The sequence below is a fragment of the Ambystoma mexicanum genome, chromosome 8, assembly GCF_040938575.1.
Source record: "Ambystoma mexicanum isolate Mex_15411 chromosome 8, UKY_AmexF1_1, whole genome shotgun sequence".
Lineage (NCBI taxonomy): Eukaryota > Metazoa > Chordata > Amphibia > Caudata > Ambystomatidae > Ambystoma > Ambystoma mexicanum.
The window spans coordinates 1,725,992,828-1,726,010,125 of record NC_090929.1 but is presented as its reverse complement, the minus strand read 5'-3'; the positions used below and the strand labels follow the sequence as shown (position 1 = coordinate 1,726,010,125).

The window sequence follows — 17,298 nt, the reverse complement described above, 5'->3', positions numbered from 1 at the left end:
TGGTCAGGGATCACTAACCATCTTTGAATATCTCCGCTTGAAAGGCATCTTATGTGACCAGGCCGGGGGTCAAGACTTGAAGAGACAACTGACCCCCTTTGAGAAATTTCTTGATACAGCGTCTTCTAGGAAGGGGGCGGTCTCAGGGGTATATAAAATTTTGAACACTGTCAATTTGGGGGAGAGGAGGCGGTTCCGCTCTTTTTGGAACGAGCTGGCAGGGGAAGAGATCTCGGAGGACGCCTGGTCCAGGATCTTTAAAATAGCCTTCCACGGGAATTTATTTACCGCGGATATGGAACATAACTTCAAAATCCTCCAGGGATGGCACAGAGACCCCGCAAAGTTGTCAAAAATGTTCTCTGGTGTTTCCCCAACATGCCCAAGGGGTTGCGACCAGGTTGGGTCGAGGGCACACATGTGGTGGCACTGCCCGAAGGTACAGGCATATTGGGTGGAGGTAAGGGGCTGGATCGCTGAAATCTCGGAGGAAATGCTCCCCCAAAACCCTCTGACCATGCTGTTGGGCCTACCCCCAGAGGACACGGACACAATGAGGTACCCGAGAATGTGGGAAACAATGCTACGAGCGGGCAGGGTAGCCCTTGCCCAAAAGTGGAAGAGCCCAGAAACTCCATCCAAGGTGGAATGGCTACAGAAGGTCAAAAACATGTTCTTGATGGATAAACTAACGGCATTGGTGAACAATGACTCGGCCTCCTTCCAAGCGAACTGGTACGGGGTGAAACAGATCTGGGGATGGGATGTCCATTGATCTGCAGCAGAGAACTGGAAACAGCGTGGGGGCCCAGGGCCCGGAAACCGGCAGACGGAACACAGCCAAACTAGAAGTCAACGCTCAAGCTCGCTTCCAAGCTCCAGACTAAGACAGCTCGCGTTTCAAAGCCCCGACTTGGGGTTTTTTCCTTCTTTTTTCTTTTTTTGGGGGTTGGGACTGCATTGGGGTGGTGGGGGGGGGGGGGGAGGGCGGTGGCCCTCGGGCCTGTTTCTTCATTCCATGTGAATGCATATAGTGCCCCAATGTTTGTTTATGAAAATGTTAATAAAACCAAAGTTTAAAAAAAAAAAAAAAGAAAAGAAGATTGTCCGGGTGTCAAGACCAAGGAATCTGGAGATCGAGTCCAGAGCTGCAACATCGCGGAGCATCCAGCAAAAACACTCTTTTTACCTAAGTTACTATTGCTTACCTGATTCCAAGAAGTCGCTCCAAAGCATTGAGTGCAAGTAGAGGTGTCCAGGGCAACCCCCTCTTACCTGAGACCGAAGCCGCTGCTTGTGTCCCCTTCTCGAGTCCATTTTAAAGGTCTCCCACATGGCTATAAAAATTAGGACAGATGCAGAAACCACCTACAATCTGGTGCTAATTTACAGACCTCCATCCAGCATGCCAGAGTTTGCCAACCAACTTCGTAACATCCTGCCACCACTTCTTAAAACACCAGAGCGTTTGTTTTAGGAGACAAACTACTGGTTAGGGAAGAAAAATGACACTCAGGCTAAAGTGCCTAAGGCTTCATTAGCAAATCTGGGCTTTGAGCAAATTATTAGCGCCCCTACCCATAACAAGGGGAATACACTAGACTGGGTGGCCAAGCACAAAGCTATCACAACTGATGTTATGGTCTATCCATGTCCATGGTCGGACCACTTTTTTGTTTACTACACCATATTGAGTGAAAAACAATTTAAAAATAAGGGAAGTGACCAAAGTTTGCATCGTGTCCAGGAATATAAATAAATTAACTCCAAAGGCACTGGAACCGTGGCTTTTGCCACTGGTGGAGCAAGTCAAAAGTATGATACAGGCAAATGATATTATGGAAGCCCATCAATACACTATTGAAGAAGACACCAATATCCTAGAAGAGGAAGTGGGTTGTGGAAAGAAGAAGCAATTTGTGGTTCTCGCCTAATCTACAAAAACTCAAAGCATTAAAAACCACCTGCAGGAGGCCACCAGGGGGCGCACAGGCGATGGCTGCCTGAAGACGCTGCTCCCGCCGAAACTGGGCCGTGTTGAGGGATTGAGGCCCCCCCCCCCCACAACACCCTCACGAAATATCTGCGGTTTTCAGTGGTGGCGAACCCCGGGGGACCCCGCCCCCCCGGGCGAAAGAGCGACGCCGAAAGACCCTCGGGTTCCCGAGAACGAGGCCTCACGGCCCAACGAGAGACTCCACGAGAGGCCCCGCCCACCTCCAGAGCTGCGCGGTAGCCGTTGAGGCCTGCAAGCGCGCCTGACCTCTCCACCCTACCCTGGTCACAGAGCACGCCGGCGCTCCGGCAGGGAATCCACCGTCGGGGCCCCGCGGCACAGGAGGACGGTACCAGCACAGAGCGGAAGCCCCAGGCGGCGGCGACTCGAGCCGCGGACCCGGTTCCCGCCAAAGGAGAGGCAGCCCGCTTGATCCGAGCACCCGAACACGGAGTCGAGCAACAGGGACGCCGAGGTCCCGTCCAACGGACCCTGGCGAGGGCCATCAGAGCGGTGGATAGCGGACAACAGCGGGACATGGCTGGTGAGAGGCCCAGGTGAGAGGAGACTTACATAGGTGGTGGCCCCTAGGCTCCTTCCCAGGGCGAGTGCCCGCCTGGAGACGAACTCTGAAGAAAACATGGCTGATAGTATCTAACCAGCACGCCGTGGGCGCCGCGCCCCCCTTCCCCGGGAGCCTAGCCTGGACCCTCATCCGATCAAAAATTTGACACATCATCGCCACCTCCCCACCACAGGGACAGACGACCACAAGCAGCGGGAAAAGGGCGTGTAAAGAGTGTGAGGCCCCTGCCGGAGGCCGGTGCGGTGTGTGCCCGCTCAAAGATAGCTCCCCACGGAGCGGTTTTGCCCGAAGGAGAGAGGGTAGTCTCCCAGCAGGGTCATCGCTCTTGGCCCCAGAGGACCACCGGCCGGAGAGAGAGAAAGTGAGATCGGATGAGCTGGCGCCACACCCTCCAGGAGAACCGTTACCAGGACGCCAGAAGGGAAGAAGGGAAATTAGCGGCCCGGAACGGACGACCAGAATGTCCCAGCCCGAGACCTCGCCCCGCCCACCCTTACAATGGAAAAGGGCTTTGCCTCGGTCCTGCAGGAGATCAGAGACATGCGGGCGGACATTGCCCAGAAAATGGAGAACATGGACCATAGGGTGGACAAGGTCGAGGACAGACTGTTGCAGCTGGAGACCAACCAGTCCTCAGCAACGACCCAAGAGATGGACATGTCCCTGAATAGCCGCTCTAGAAAAAAGAGACGAGGAGAGGGCCAGGCAAATGGACGATTTTGAAAATAGGGAATGGAGGAACAACCTCAGAATCTTTGGGGTGCCGGAGTCGGAGGGAGAAACGGAAAGAGAATTAAACCGGGTGGTGAGGGACATCCTCACCCTCCTTTTCTCGGACGAGATGACGACCGAACCAACGTTTGATCGGGTCCACAGAGCGGGGGGGGCAGAGCTCGGGGACCCCAGTCAATTCTGGTCCGCTTTCATTACTACACAGAGAAAGCGAAGGTTCTGGAGGAGGCCAGAAAGACACGGGAGATTACCTATAACAATGCACAAGTGTCCATTTTCCAGGACCTCTCTTCATACACACTGGCCAAACGCAGGATGTGCCGCCCTCTAACTAATGCTAAAAGGGAAGGGGGTGCGCTATAGATGGGGGTACCCCTTTTCCCTCTCGTTCGAGTACGAGGGTCAACCCCGATTACAGAGGAGGACATAAGGGGAGCCATCCAAGAGTATGGGTCGGACCCGTCCCCGCGGAGAGAACCCACGGGATTCGCAGCGGAAGAAGCCAGAGAACGCAGGCCACAAGGAGAGAGGAGAAAGAAGACGGGTCCATGTAAATTTAAGAAACTGAACCCGCCGTCCCCGTCGACGGACAGGGAGGACGCCGACCCCGGACACGGTGGAGCGGGCCGGTCGGGCCTGGGGTAGTTTGGTAGCTGAAACACCAATCTGGAAGTGAAAAAGGGTACGGGGAAACCGGGCAAAGAACTTAGTTCACGATCACAACGTCCGGCCTGGCTCAAAGACTAGTTGACTTCCAGGACAATGGGGTCCAAGGAGGTAAGGGGCCTCCCAGAACAGCAAGTATATCGGCTACCTGGGGGAGGAGGCTTGGGGGGGGGGGGGGGGGGGGTGAAAGGAGGGGGCACAAGGAGGAGTGATTTCCGACATTAGCCCAGCCGGAGGCGGTAGGCTGGTGGTCCGGCCAATTACCAGCAATGGTGGAACTATTTGGCTGGACGCCGGGGTGGGAGTTGAAGCAATAGTTGGGGTTGTTCAGTTCGGAGGGGGGACCAGGGGGCAGTTGGGGACAGGTTTAAGGCCCACCTGGGGGGAGGGGGCAAGGGAGATCAGGTTATAACACAAAAGGAGCAGGAAAGGAAAAGTGCAATGAGTCAGCTATCCAGTAAGATGTTGATCCTAGACAATGGCTGAGGATCTGCCTGCCCTGGGCGCGGGTTCCCTTAATGTGCAGGGGTTGAACACCCCAAGAAGAGATCCTTGGTCTGCAGGGAATTCAGGAGGGCAAAGCTTGACCTGCTCTTTCTTCAGGAAACACCCTGGGCTCGGGGGAAGGAACCGAAATTGCGAGGAGGCGGGAATCGGGGAGGTCCTCAGCGCATCCCACAGAACCAAGAAAAGGGGGGTAGCCATACTGTTGGCAAGGGATGTTGGTTTTGAAGTGGAAGCCACAGTGAAGGACCCAGAGGGCCAATATCTGCTGGCAAGGGGCTCTTTGCGGGGCTCCCCTCTGACTCTGGCAGCTGTGTACGGCCCCAATGAAGGCCAGGCGCAATTCTGGGAGGGAGTGAAGGACAGATTGAAATCGTTTGTTCACGGGATGTTGGTGGTGGGGGGGGGGGGTTTCAATATGGTCCTAGACCCAACCGTGGATAGAAAACGCTTGGGGCCCCAGCCCACTAGGGCTGCAGATGAAACCATGGCCCGTACCTTCCAGGAGGGTCAACGCGGAGCTGGGCCTGGTGGACACCATTCCGACTCCCAGGACAGGGCTCCCCTCCTTCACATACTACTCAGCAATCCACACATCATACTCCCGTATAGACTACATCCTGGTAGACTAACCCCTTCTTCCACATGTCTCTAGCCACAGGGTTCACCCGGTCCCTTGGTCCGACCACGACTTGGTCCGTACCACCATAGTAGGGGGATGGTGGAGTGGCAGTAGAGGGCGATGGAAATGTAATGACTCCCTGTTGAAGGACGAAGTTCTGGCACAGGCAGTGCAGGACGCCATCTCTGAGTACTTAGAGCTGAACGACAATGGCGAGGTGGGCACACACGTGCTGTGGGACGCCTTCAAGGCAACCTTACGTGGTGTCCTCATTAGAATGGGAGCCCAGAAAAAGAGGGAAAGGGAGGCCCAGGAAAAGTCCCTGGGGGAAAAGATAGCCCAACTTCAGCCGGGTGACCTCCCGGAGGCACCCCTGGAAAGGGATCAGATTGCCTCCCTAGAAAACTACAAACTCCAGTTGAAAGACCTCCTGTTACATAAGACTGAGCGGAGCCTCCAACAAGTGAAACAGAAATATTATGACAAGGGGGACAGAGCTGAGAAAATCCTGGCCTGGAAACTCAGAGATTCAGAGGAACAGAACGGTGAAGGCAGTGAAGAATGATCGGGGATCATTAGATCACGACACCCCAAACATTGGAGCAACCTTTCGCCGTTATTATGAGAAGTTATACTCGTCAGAATATGACTGGGATGACACTCAGATTGAGGGTTTCCTGGACTCCATCCAGATCCAGTCCTTGACAGGTGAAATGGCGGAGGGTCTAAACGGCCGGGTGACGGAAGAGGAGGTGGAGCACGCGATCAGCGGGATGAAGGTGGGAACGTCGCCAGGGGAAGACGGCTTCTCCGTATACTTCTACAAGAGGTTTCGGGCTATCCTTCTACAAGAGGTTTCGGGCTATCCTAGCCCCACACCTGGTGAGGGTGTTTAACGAGGTGTTAGAGGGGGGGCTCTCTGCCGGATACCATGATGAGGGCCATAATCGTGGTTCTGCCCAAAGAGGGCAAAGATCCCACTGAATGCTCCTCATATCGCCCGATTTCCCTCCTCAATATAGATGTTAAGATCCTGGCCAAGGTGATAGGCAAACGGATGGAGGGGATAATGCCCAAGCTGGTTCACGCAGATCAAGTGGGGTTCATAGGGGGCAGGCAAGGCTCTGATAACATCAGGAAGACGATAGACCTAATCCACCATGCCCAAGAATCAGACCTTGAAGCAAGTCTGCTTTCCCTGGATTCCGAGAAAGCTTTTGACAGGGTAGAGTGGAGGTACATGCAACTCATCCTCTGTCGAATGGGCTTCGGGGCTCACATCAGGAACTGGGTTTCCGCCCTATACGGGGCCCCAACAGCGAGAGTAAAGGTGAATGGAGAACTTTCCGACTCATTCCCTCTCATTCCCCCTTTGGGGGTGGGACCAAGCCTGATTTGCATATGGTTTTTCCCCTTTTGTAATGGCTTGGCAGGCGAAGAACGATGGTCTGGAGGGTTGCCCAGAGCAATGCCAGAGGTCAAGATTTATTCTAAACCTTCCAGCCATCAACTCTTTTGTTTTGCTCATGACATATTACACCTGCTTCTAAATGTTATAAGAACAGCGGTCATCATTAATCACCCCTGTGAGCTTTGCTCACAAGTGCTGCAGTGGGATAGCAGCATTCACGTCCCCCTGAACTAGGTGGGTGAGCAAAATGGGTTTGTTATCTTAGAGAATAATACATTGGAATACCTTGTCACAGTGTCACTCAGTGTAAGGTCAGCAAATTGTGTATCAAAATGAAAAACTGAAGATACTATTGCTGAAGTCTCGTCTTACTGGTTGACCCATTTCCATGTGATTACTACAAAGTGCGAGAAGTTGCCGTCATGCTAAAGTTGGCTATGAGATGTGAGCAATCCCGATGCTTCACAAGAAGTCGCTGCTCGAGGAACATCTAGTGGAGGAGGCCATCTTCCTCACCTGTGCTCAGACATTCAGATCTTCCCCTTCTTCCGGAATCCGGAGGGTGGGTCGGATGTGAGGGCTTCTTACGATTCATCTTGAAGAGGATATCCGGCTCCTTCCTTAGATCACCTGACGAAGGAAGACAAACGCATGATTGACACATGTGAGGTGCTTTCATATAGCTTCTAGTTTCTACAGCTCTGATGACGATGATGGGATCACATTGAGAGTATACAGAAGACACTTCGATACGCTGCTAGCATATGAGAATAATTACGACATTCAGACAGTATTTTGTGTTAGTTGTATTTTTGGGAACTTGTATAGTGCAGATCGAGCCTCAGGGTGCATTAGAGCACTTTGCAATAAAGTAGAGTTTAAAGATACACAGAGCCTCACAGTGGCTGCATGCAACTATACAGCAGGTACTTTCATTGCACGGGTGTCACTATTGGCATGAACACACTTTACATTTGGTTTTTCTATCAAATGCCCCGCTCTTGGCTGCAAAGTATCAGCTTACTGCGCCCATTCAGCAAGGCCATCATTTGCAGTCCGTGAAAGCATTGGCCACCATCCCCAAATCTCCTCCTGGCAGAACGTTCCATGGGCAGGTGGAAGCATGCATGCGCTGCTCAGTCTGAGATTTCAGCAGGTGGAAGCATGCATGCCCTTCTTTCTGTGAGATTTCAGCAGGTGGCAGCATGCTTGCCCTGCTCAGTCTCTTAGATTTAAGCAGGTGAAAGCATGCATGCCCTGCTCAGTCTGAGATTTCAGCAGGTGGAAGCATGTATGCCCTTCTCAGTCGGGTGTGTGCCTGATGCAAGTTACTGAGGCATGAGGCACAGGCCCTACAAGGAGTAGCAGCCAGAAAAGGGCACAAGCACCTTTGATGAATCAGCAATGATTCCCCCAGGAAACCTGGCCTGGGAGCCTTCCCAGTGGCCAGGGAAAGGCAGACACTTTTTGACTCCCACCCTGGGGGTGGTGTTCTGTGGGAGGATCACACAATGGGGGGAGCAGGTCAGGAGGAATCAGAAAACCCCTTGTTCAACTTCCCCCAAGACCCCAATCTTCTCATGGCTCATAGAAAAATAGAAGAGGTTAGAAAAAATAATGTTGGCATTAGGGACTTCAAGTTCCATAATCCCTGAAGTACTAAAACGAAGAAGAGGACTGAAGCGGAACAAAACTGCAAAGTGCAGCTTGTTAATGGCAATGACCCACACCTGAGGAAGACCGAGGCGTAAAAGGCCCTCTCAGGTGCAGGCCATTAGTGAGAAGAAGGAGCAGAGCAGTAGTTGAAGGTGGAGGAGTTGTGTACTCTCCACGTTGCAGCATTAGCAGAAGCTGGAGGAGGAATAAGACACCTGAACCATTGTCCAATGGCAGGCAGTAGCCGGTCCTGAGAGGCTATTTGCCTCCAGAAGCCTTAATTGCAGAGGTCACACAGCGGGAAGTGTCGGAGAAGGAAGTTTACCCCGTGGAGACCTGTTTAGCAGAGCCTGCTCAGTGGGACGCAAACGTTTGGAAAGCGTTCCTCCCCACAAACTTATCTCCAGTAACAGGCGAGCACCAGCAAGCCTATGGAGCAAAGGAAGTTCTGTGTGCAAGTGGCGCGGGAGGCAGCAGACTGAAACCAGAAGACTGCCAGATTGCAGGGACAGCTGAAGTGAAGAGTCTGAGCAATGAGGGAAACAGATATGCACGGCATACCCGGTGAGTTCACCAAATATTTGTGACACTGGAGCGCTCCGTAACCGTTTGCATGCTCAAGGCAGGTACTTTAAATTTTGAATACCGAACTGGCAGAAACCAATATTATATAAAACCAAATCACTGACTTTAAGCATGCAAGTTTTTTTAAAATGCAGAAACAAGATGGGGCAATAATTATAAAGCTTGAAGCAAACAACCATTACCCAAGCCAAAAGAAAGTAAAAGCAAGGACATTTAAAACCAACAAACATTGACAAAGTTAAGAAGGGACAAATGAAGATCCTAAAGGTTGTAATGTTCATTGCCCATGTTTCAAGTAGTATAAAACAAAAGCTGGTAAAAAGCCACATTGCCAAAACCGAAGAAGCAGAATAATACCCTATCATTGTCAGTGTTCGGTTAAGGAAGAACCGGCGAAAAAAAAGCTGCAAGAAGGCTGTCCTTCTGATAAAGGCTACTCAGAGGGAGAGGAGCATAATTTAGAGGTTTTGGAAATCACAAAAGTGTACTAAAGAGCACCAATGTGAATCTTACCTTCTCTAAAGAAGTACTTGAAACTGTAAGTTGTAAACAGCACTGCAAAGTACAGGGGCACTGGTAGTTTGTAAATTACCGATCTGGCAGGGAAGTATACCAGATCAGAGGTTGTGAGAACACTTCATACTGTTTGGGCAGGAGAGTATACCCGAACAGCGAACTTTGAAGTATTAGGTCTGGCATGGGAGTAGACCAGGAGGAAGCTGATGAAGTGCTGTGAAGTGATGTTAACAAATCTATCTCGACAAACCTGTATTGCTTACAAAACTGCTGCAGAAGTGAGTGTTCTATATCTTCAGAACTATTATGGTACTGCTAAGCATCCTGACAAATGTATGTTAATACTGATGAACTTAAAAGATACTCTTGGTTTATGCAAAGATTATTTTGAGTTTAATGATTACAAGTGGAAGAAAAAAGAACCTTTGTTGAACAGTTCTAAAGAGTTGGAACTTTTTGTCTTATTAAGTTGGAGTCACAAAGAACTGTTAGAACTTTGTTATAAAACAGGATTTCCTTATTTCCTTTGGAACTGGGGAACAGAGTCCTGCTTGAATCTAGGGAAGGGCAACCCCTTGAACGGCTGCTATTAAAAACACAGCAGAGTGCGCACGACCGTGCGCGGTGCTAAAAATATAAAAATAAAAAACTCCCCTCGGCGCGCGCGCACCACATGGCCGATTTTTCCTAGCGGCACTTGAATGCAATATAATATAGCTATGAGCTCCGACCAGCCAGTACGAGGAAGTCCTGACACAGCTTCCCTTGGTGTCTTTCAGGATCCCATAGATGCACTACCATAGTCGCACAGAACAGAAATCCGGCTGACAGCATCTGAATGACAGAGCTGTAACAAGGTAATAACCAGCACTGCCTGCCATAAAAGTCTCCAATTGCCAAAAAAGACTGTTCAGATACTATTCGTAATTTTGATTGATTTGTTCTAACAATAACCAGAAACCACTCATTAACAAGATAGACTAAATGACTAATAAGTGACCTCAAGAATTAAAACCTATTTTGGTTTTCTTTCTCTTAGGTAGATGGGATGAAGCCCTCCCCATTACCCCCCACCCCCACCCTTGATCTCATCGAGACAAGCACAAAGATCACGGTCCTGAAGATGATAACTCATAATCATCAAAACCGGTCGACCATCTTTTAACCAAGGATATCACAAGAAATTAACCAGGGATCCCCCGCTGACTGGACTTTACAACATTTGTGGAAGAAGTTCCTTGTTTTAAATTCTTTGTTTTTAACAACCACCAAGTGATTTACGACTTGGGGACCACACACTTCCTACGAAAGTCAGTAAAAGAAAAAGGTCAAACGACCCATGCAAACAGTTCCTCTCTGAAATGTGGACCCAAGCTCCTCTGAAACACAAGCCCCTTAATGGGTAGAGGATCCATACCCCCGCTCCGAAGGACAGAAGCCCACATATATTATGAGGGGTCTCCTGTGAAAACTGTTCATGGAGGCCACCCATTAAATGGTACCTGAACAACAATCAGTCTCCACGCTGAAAAAGTGGACTCCAAGAAGTGTTCCTGTGTGTTAAAAACCTTGTAGACTATGCAGCAGGATTTGAAGGTGATGTCGAATTTCTGGAGTCCTTTGATATGTCGTGCTGCAGCATGTAGGATACATCTCAGGGTGTCAGGATGGTTGCCAGAAGGCCACTGCTACCACCCAAGTGGGAGAGCCCCAAGGCTTGGGACAGCAGATGGTCAGTTGTTTGCTGGGATAAATGGGCCTGATTTCCGAAGGAGAGAAAGTTGTGCCCATGCCATTTGTGTCTTCCCAGCTATATGCTGCTTGAAGGAGGGTTGTCTATTGATGTAAAACCAGAGATACATGGCACAGGTGGTAAATGGGGGTGAGAAGTCCTTGAGGTTTATAGCAGAGATCCAGGTCTGGATGCTACAGTTTTTGGTGTTGTTGGTCAGCAATCGGAATAATGTCTTGGAGGGGGGTAAGCGTCAAGTGACCAGTGGACATCTGGGACTGGATCAAAGTGAGGTAGGTCTTGAGCTAGTGGATGTCCTCAATGGACAATATCCTGAGTTAGAGCTATACGTCATCTGCATATTGGTGGATGCTGTGTGGAGCCAGGAGGATACCGACAGTTCCATGTAAAGGTTAAGGTAGAGACTCATCTGAGGGTCACAGCTTAAAGCATACGGATTAACATTAGAGTATGTCCCCCTCTCCCCTTCCCTCCTACTCTGCTCTTTCTTGCCCTTAGAACCGGATGAGGTGCTAGACAAGTCCTCTCTATGAAAGTCTCCTCCAAACAGGTGCTCCCCTTTTCCTCCAGACCTATGAAGGACAACATTGTCTCCCTTGTGCCAGCCTTGACCCATTTCTGTAATTACTCCTTTGCCACTGGCTCCTTTCCTCTACCACTCAAGCACTCCCTTGTGCATCCTCATCAAAAAGCCCTGTGCCGACCCATCCTGCCAGGCTAACTACCACCCTATCTCCATTATCCCCTTCCTGGGCAAACTCCTGGAGAAGCTGGTCATCTCCCAACAGATCCACCACACTGAATATGTTGGCTGTCTCCATGACCACCAGTCTGGCGTCAGGGCCGCCAGAGGCATGGAAACTGGTCTACTGCAGAAAGTTTAGCCAAAGGTTTCATTCGCAGTCGCCAGCTGCATCACCTTTGTTTTTTGTGCTGAAGAAGGACACAACCTTAAGAACATGTATAGATTATAGAGCCCTTAACAAGATCACTGAAGAATCGATATCCACTCCCACTGATTTCTGTGATGCTGGATCGGATACAAAGTGCAAAGAATTTCACTAAATTGGATCTCAGAGGGCGTATCATCTTGTGAGGATAAGAGAGGGAGACAAGTGGAAGACCGCGTTTCAAACTCGCTTTGGACTATTTGAATACGAGGTTATGCCGATCGGCCTTTGTAATGCTCCAGGGGCATTTCCGTTTTTTTAAATAAATGAAGTGCTTCGGGAAAATTTAGATATTTTTGTGGTTGTCTACATCGATATCTTATTTTTCTCTAAGAGTGTGAGCCAACATGATGAACATGTTCAGAAGGTCTTGACGAAAGTGCGAGAGAATAACCTTTAATAAAAAAGGGAAAAGAGCCAATTTCATCCTTTTACAGTGGAGTTCCTGGGTTTCGTAATTTCTGCGGCTGAATTGGAAATGGATACCAGTAGGTCATGGTGGTATTGGAGTGGCCAAGACATCCAAAGTTTTATCAGATTTGCAAACTCTTATTGCAGATTTATCCGTGAATTCTCGCAGGTCTATCGCCCATTACTCGATTACTGAAGAAAGGGATGAAGTTTGTGTGGGGAAAAGAAGCAGAGGAAGCATTTCATTTTTTGAAGGAGAGTTTCACCACCGGTCCCGTTTTGCTGTATCCAGATGTGGAACAATCATTCTTTTTGGAGGCGGATGCTTTTGATGTTGCCCTCGGAGCCGTGTTTACCCAGAGACATCCAGCAACTGGTCAACTTCATCCGGTAGCCTTCTATTCAAAGACATTTTCAGCAGTGGAAAGAAACTACACAATATCTGACAGTGAACTTTTGGCGATCAAGGCAGCTTTCGACAAGTGGAGACAGTATCTTCTTGGAGCCAGACACTGAGTAACAGTTTTCACGGACCACAGAAATGTAACATTCCTGTGTTCTGCCAAGACATTAACACCACAGCAACTGCGCTGGTCCTTATTTTTTCCATAGTATGATTTTGTAATCACTTTCAGGCTAGGGCGTCAGAATGGCAAGGCTGACACCTTGTCATGGTGTTAATCCGGAAACATTAAGGAAGATCCTTTCACACCAGTTCCGTTATTACAAGAAAGTAATTTTGTGGCAGCTGAAGTGCAAAAGATTGAGAGACTTGATGAGCGGATTCGCCAATTTGATGTTTGAGGAGCAAATGTGTTAGTAGATAAAAGAAGATCCAGTTCAACAGATTAAGGGGTTTACCTCATGTAGATGCAACGTTGTTTGTGCCCTCTGAAGAACTGCATGAAGAGGCGCTAAGACTTTGTCATGATTCACCTTTAGCGGGGCATCCGGATTTATGAATACTTTGGAATTGTTACGCAGGGAGTTGTGGTGGGAGGGTATGCACGAGGATACGTTGAATTACATGAGAATATGTGAGACATGTGCTCGTGTGAAGTATGAACATCAAAAGCCAGCAAGATTGTTGGTTCCGCTTCCCATTCCACCGCGCCCTTGGCATACAGTTTCTTTAGACTATATGGTCCATCTTCCTCCAGACCAGGGTTGCACTACTATCTTGGGAGTGGTTGATGTCCTATCTAAGGCAAGCCATTTTGTGTCATTATGGGGCGCGGCGACAGCTTTGTCTTTAGTGCAAGCCTTCTTACAAAATAAAGTGAGGTTGCATGGGTTACCATCTCAGGTGATCTCTGACCTGACCGAGGATCTCAATTTGTGTCTAAGTTCTGGCAGGCATTCTGCAAAGAGTTAAAAATTGAGGTTAATTTGACCACTAGTTTCCATCCAGAAGCAAACGGTCAGACTGAAAGGGTAAATCAAGTGCTAGAGAAATACCTGCGCTGCTACCTTAAGTCCGGCAAAGGTTGGGTGGAGTTGGTGTGGCTGGCAGAATTTTGTTATAACACCACATCTAAAGATTGCACGTCCATGTCTTCATTCTTTCTGAACCAGGGCTGTCAGGACCCAAGATTGGAAGCATTGGTATCGATGGCGGTTCAGACGGTGAACGGTCTAGTCAGTCCTCACCTAACATGGCGCCCAACAGGACGCTGGAGCTTATATATACCTGGCTCCGCCCACTTTTCGGCGCGTTGTATCTGTTATTTCTCGCTCTCAACGCTCCAACGTTGGATTACTGCCATCCTGTGTATATCTCCCACTCCTCTTTACTCCTTGTTCCTTCTCTTTATCTCTATTTCAGTATCTTTTCTTTATCCGTGTTCGCTACAGTCTGCTCTGCGCTCACGATTTCCGCTGTTACTACTGCTGCGGTACCCTTCCGTTTCCCTATTTCTTCCTTACCTTAAACTTCAACCTTCCTTTCTTCACCCTGGTACTCCGGCCGCGAAGGTGCTCGCGCACTGTGTTCCGCGTCCGGAGACAGGAGCTTACTTACTTGACTTGCTGTTCCTTCAGTCCTCCTGACTGGTTATTTCTTTCTTTTGCTCTCACGGAAGCGCTGTGCTGATCGCCTCCGCGTTCCTAAAGCCTTTGTTACTTTCTACCTTTTTCTTCCCCTTCGGCGTAATACCTTCCGGCGAATTGTTCCTTTCCATTTCGCCGGATTCGTGGGTTAGAGCTGCTCCAGACTACGCCTTCTCTCTGGTTCGGTACAGTAGTCCTTCTCTTTGCTTCTAACTACAGTAGCCAGTTACTTTTCTATACCTTCCCTTCCATACCCTACTCTCAGGGTCTGATACCCTTTACTCCGTGTCTTGGTTTCTTGTCTCTTGGATTCCTACCTTCACTTTCATTGACTACATTATCAACTCTGACATCTTGGAACTGCACACAATTGAACTGTACAATCTAAAGGACCCACCTTCCGAACCCATCTATGGACTAGGGTTTTTTCTGCCTTCGGGCTTTTTCCCTAGAACTGAGGCTGGCCCCCTGGGGTTCCCCGGTGATAGGTTCACTCTTCTGTCAAGGTGGCCTCCGGAGGGGCCAGACCTTATCTTCACGAAAAGAAGACCAGAACACCGAAAGGCAAGGTTCCAAGGACTAAGAAGAAGCCAGGCAAGGTTGATACTGATCCGAGTGTACTTACCTCGAAGGAGACAGGTGAGGAGAAGGGGGAGGTGGACTTGGAACCGGACAAGGGCTGTCAACCAAGATTTCCTAGGGAAGCGAGTTAGGTGGAGGTAGAGAGGCCACCGATGTTGAGAGTAGGCTGAAAAGCATGGTAGAGAATAACAAGAGGGCTATGGCGGCCTTACAGAGGAGTTAATTAAGCTACAAACAATAAGCTGACCACAAGCGTAGAGCAGCTCCAGATTATCAGGCAGTCTGCTCCAGTCCGCTTCAGGTCGCGGGGAGTGGAGGTGTCTCCCTGCACAAACTGAAGGTAGGCTGCCTTCTTATCCACTCCCGTTTTATGACTGTGTGAAGGTGTTTGCATCGTGACCCATTTATCTGTCTGCTTTACGGCATCCACCGCTGAGAAAACCAGTGTGTGAAAACAGTTTGCCGGTGGCAAGGCGGCCCGCATTCCCCATTTCCCTCCCTTCTTCTTTTACTTCCCCCCCTCTCTCCCCCCCTTTTCCATTAGTTCCCTGCTTTCCCTTTCCCCTCCTTCTTTTCCCATTTTCCTCCCCCTTCCCCTCCCCCTCTCTTCCTCCCCCCTCCTCCTCCTCACCCACTACCCCATACCGCGACCAAAAGGTGGTGCCTTGTGACGGAGCACTCTGCGGCTGGTCTCTTCCCTGGTGGTGCAACGATCTTCAACTTTCCTTCGACGACGAGATCACCTCTTCTCTTGGCAAAGCCCCGACTTGCATCCACCACCAGGAACAACTGCCCCCGCCGGAGCTGTCTCTCCACATACAAGGTACCGTGTCCGCCTGGCTTCCCTCGTGTCGGGTAGCGTGAGGTATCTTAATCCTCGCCTCTCCATTGGGTCGCCTCCAAGCTTTCTTAAACTTTCTGTTCTGAACTGGTCCAATCTTTCTATAACAATTTGCGACAAAGACTCGAAGTGCATTTCCACTGTGATACTTTTTGGGACATATCGGCTTGCCTCTCTCCGAGTGGCCTGGCTTCTGACTTCGCGATCTACAGTAGACCCTGCCTTACTTGCCTTGCATTTGTTCGTAAAAGTGTTGGTACCGAGTTGATTTCCTACCCTGCCTTTTCTCTCCCATCCTAACGAATATTAGAGTGCCATCTAGGTTAAAGCATTCACCTCTGTCTGCAAATAAGTGGTGCCGTTGAACCTAGACTTGGCGAACTATTGTTAGGGGGATTGATTTATTTATAGTAATTGTAATTGAAGTGGTTTGCCGTATTAGTGCCAGAGTGTTTTCATAGATGTGTTGTCATAAATAAATACCTATATATCTTTACACCCAAGCTCTGTTCCGTGTTTGCTTGTTCTACTGTGTAAATTGCCCTATTTTGTATACTCCACATACTGCCTAACTTTTCTTGAGAGAGGTCCGACTGCTCAGCCACAGCTACCAGGTGAATCTGTGTGGTACAGACAGCTACCAAGTGGGTTTACTGACAACACCTGTAAGCCTAAATCTTTTGCAGTGTTCCCAGAGGGAACTGCACAGGTTTTCCGCTTAACAGCGACAACACGACTACAATGTTTTACCTGCAGAAGCGAGGAGGCACATGCTCAGAAATCCTACCCAGGAAGCACAATCTGGCACTGGGCCATCCAGCAAAACTTGAAGTCTTATCTTTTCACCTTCCAGGGATACAGAACATACCGGCAGATACCCTCAGCAGGGGTTCCTCCCAGACACACGAGTGGCAACTGAACAGGACCCAGGTGGCAAAGATCTTTGCGAAATGGGGCCTTCCCCCTCTGGATCTTTTTGCCAGCCCCGAAAACAAACAGTGCCAGCATTTCACCAGCCAGATCCCAAATCCAAACTCCCAGAGAGACGCATTCTCCTTCACTTGGAACATAATGTTTGCCTGTGTGTTTCCCCCCTTTCCTTTCATAAGGAAAACTATACAAATGATTTGTAAGATCCTCCTGGTGGCCCCGTTCTGGCCAAGGCCGACCTGGTTCTCCAACCTGCTTCACTTGGCAGTGGACGATCCACTTCACCTAGGATCCCAGCCGGAATCTCCTGTCTCAGAACAAAGGGATGATATTACATCACAACCCAGACTCCCTCAAGTTGGCGACATGGCTCCTGACCAATCAGAGTTCGGAAACTAAATATCCCTGAAGACTGTCGCTGCATATTGGCGGCCGCAAGAGCCCCATACCCCAGCATCTCATATGGCCATAGATTGAAGCGATTTTGTGCTTGGTGTACACAACAACC

At 49.5% G+C, this 17,298-nt stretch overlaps 1 protein-coding gene across 2 annotated transcripts in view; it reads right to left on the bottom strand.

Annotated features, from left to right (window-relative positions):
* LOC138473369 (zinc finger protein 793-like) overlaps window positions 1-17,298 on the bottom strand; it is a 731,413-nt gene that overhangs the window by 357,562 nt on the left and 356,553 nt on the right. For both annotated transcript variants that reach the window (XM_069612056.1, XM_069612057.1), the window contains exon 5: window positions 7,034-7,147. In XM_069612056.1, coding sequence (XP_069468157.1) covers window positions 7,034-7,147 — 114 coding nt within the window. The remainder of the gene's footprint in view (window positions 1-7,033; window positions 7,148-17,298) is intronic.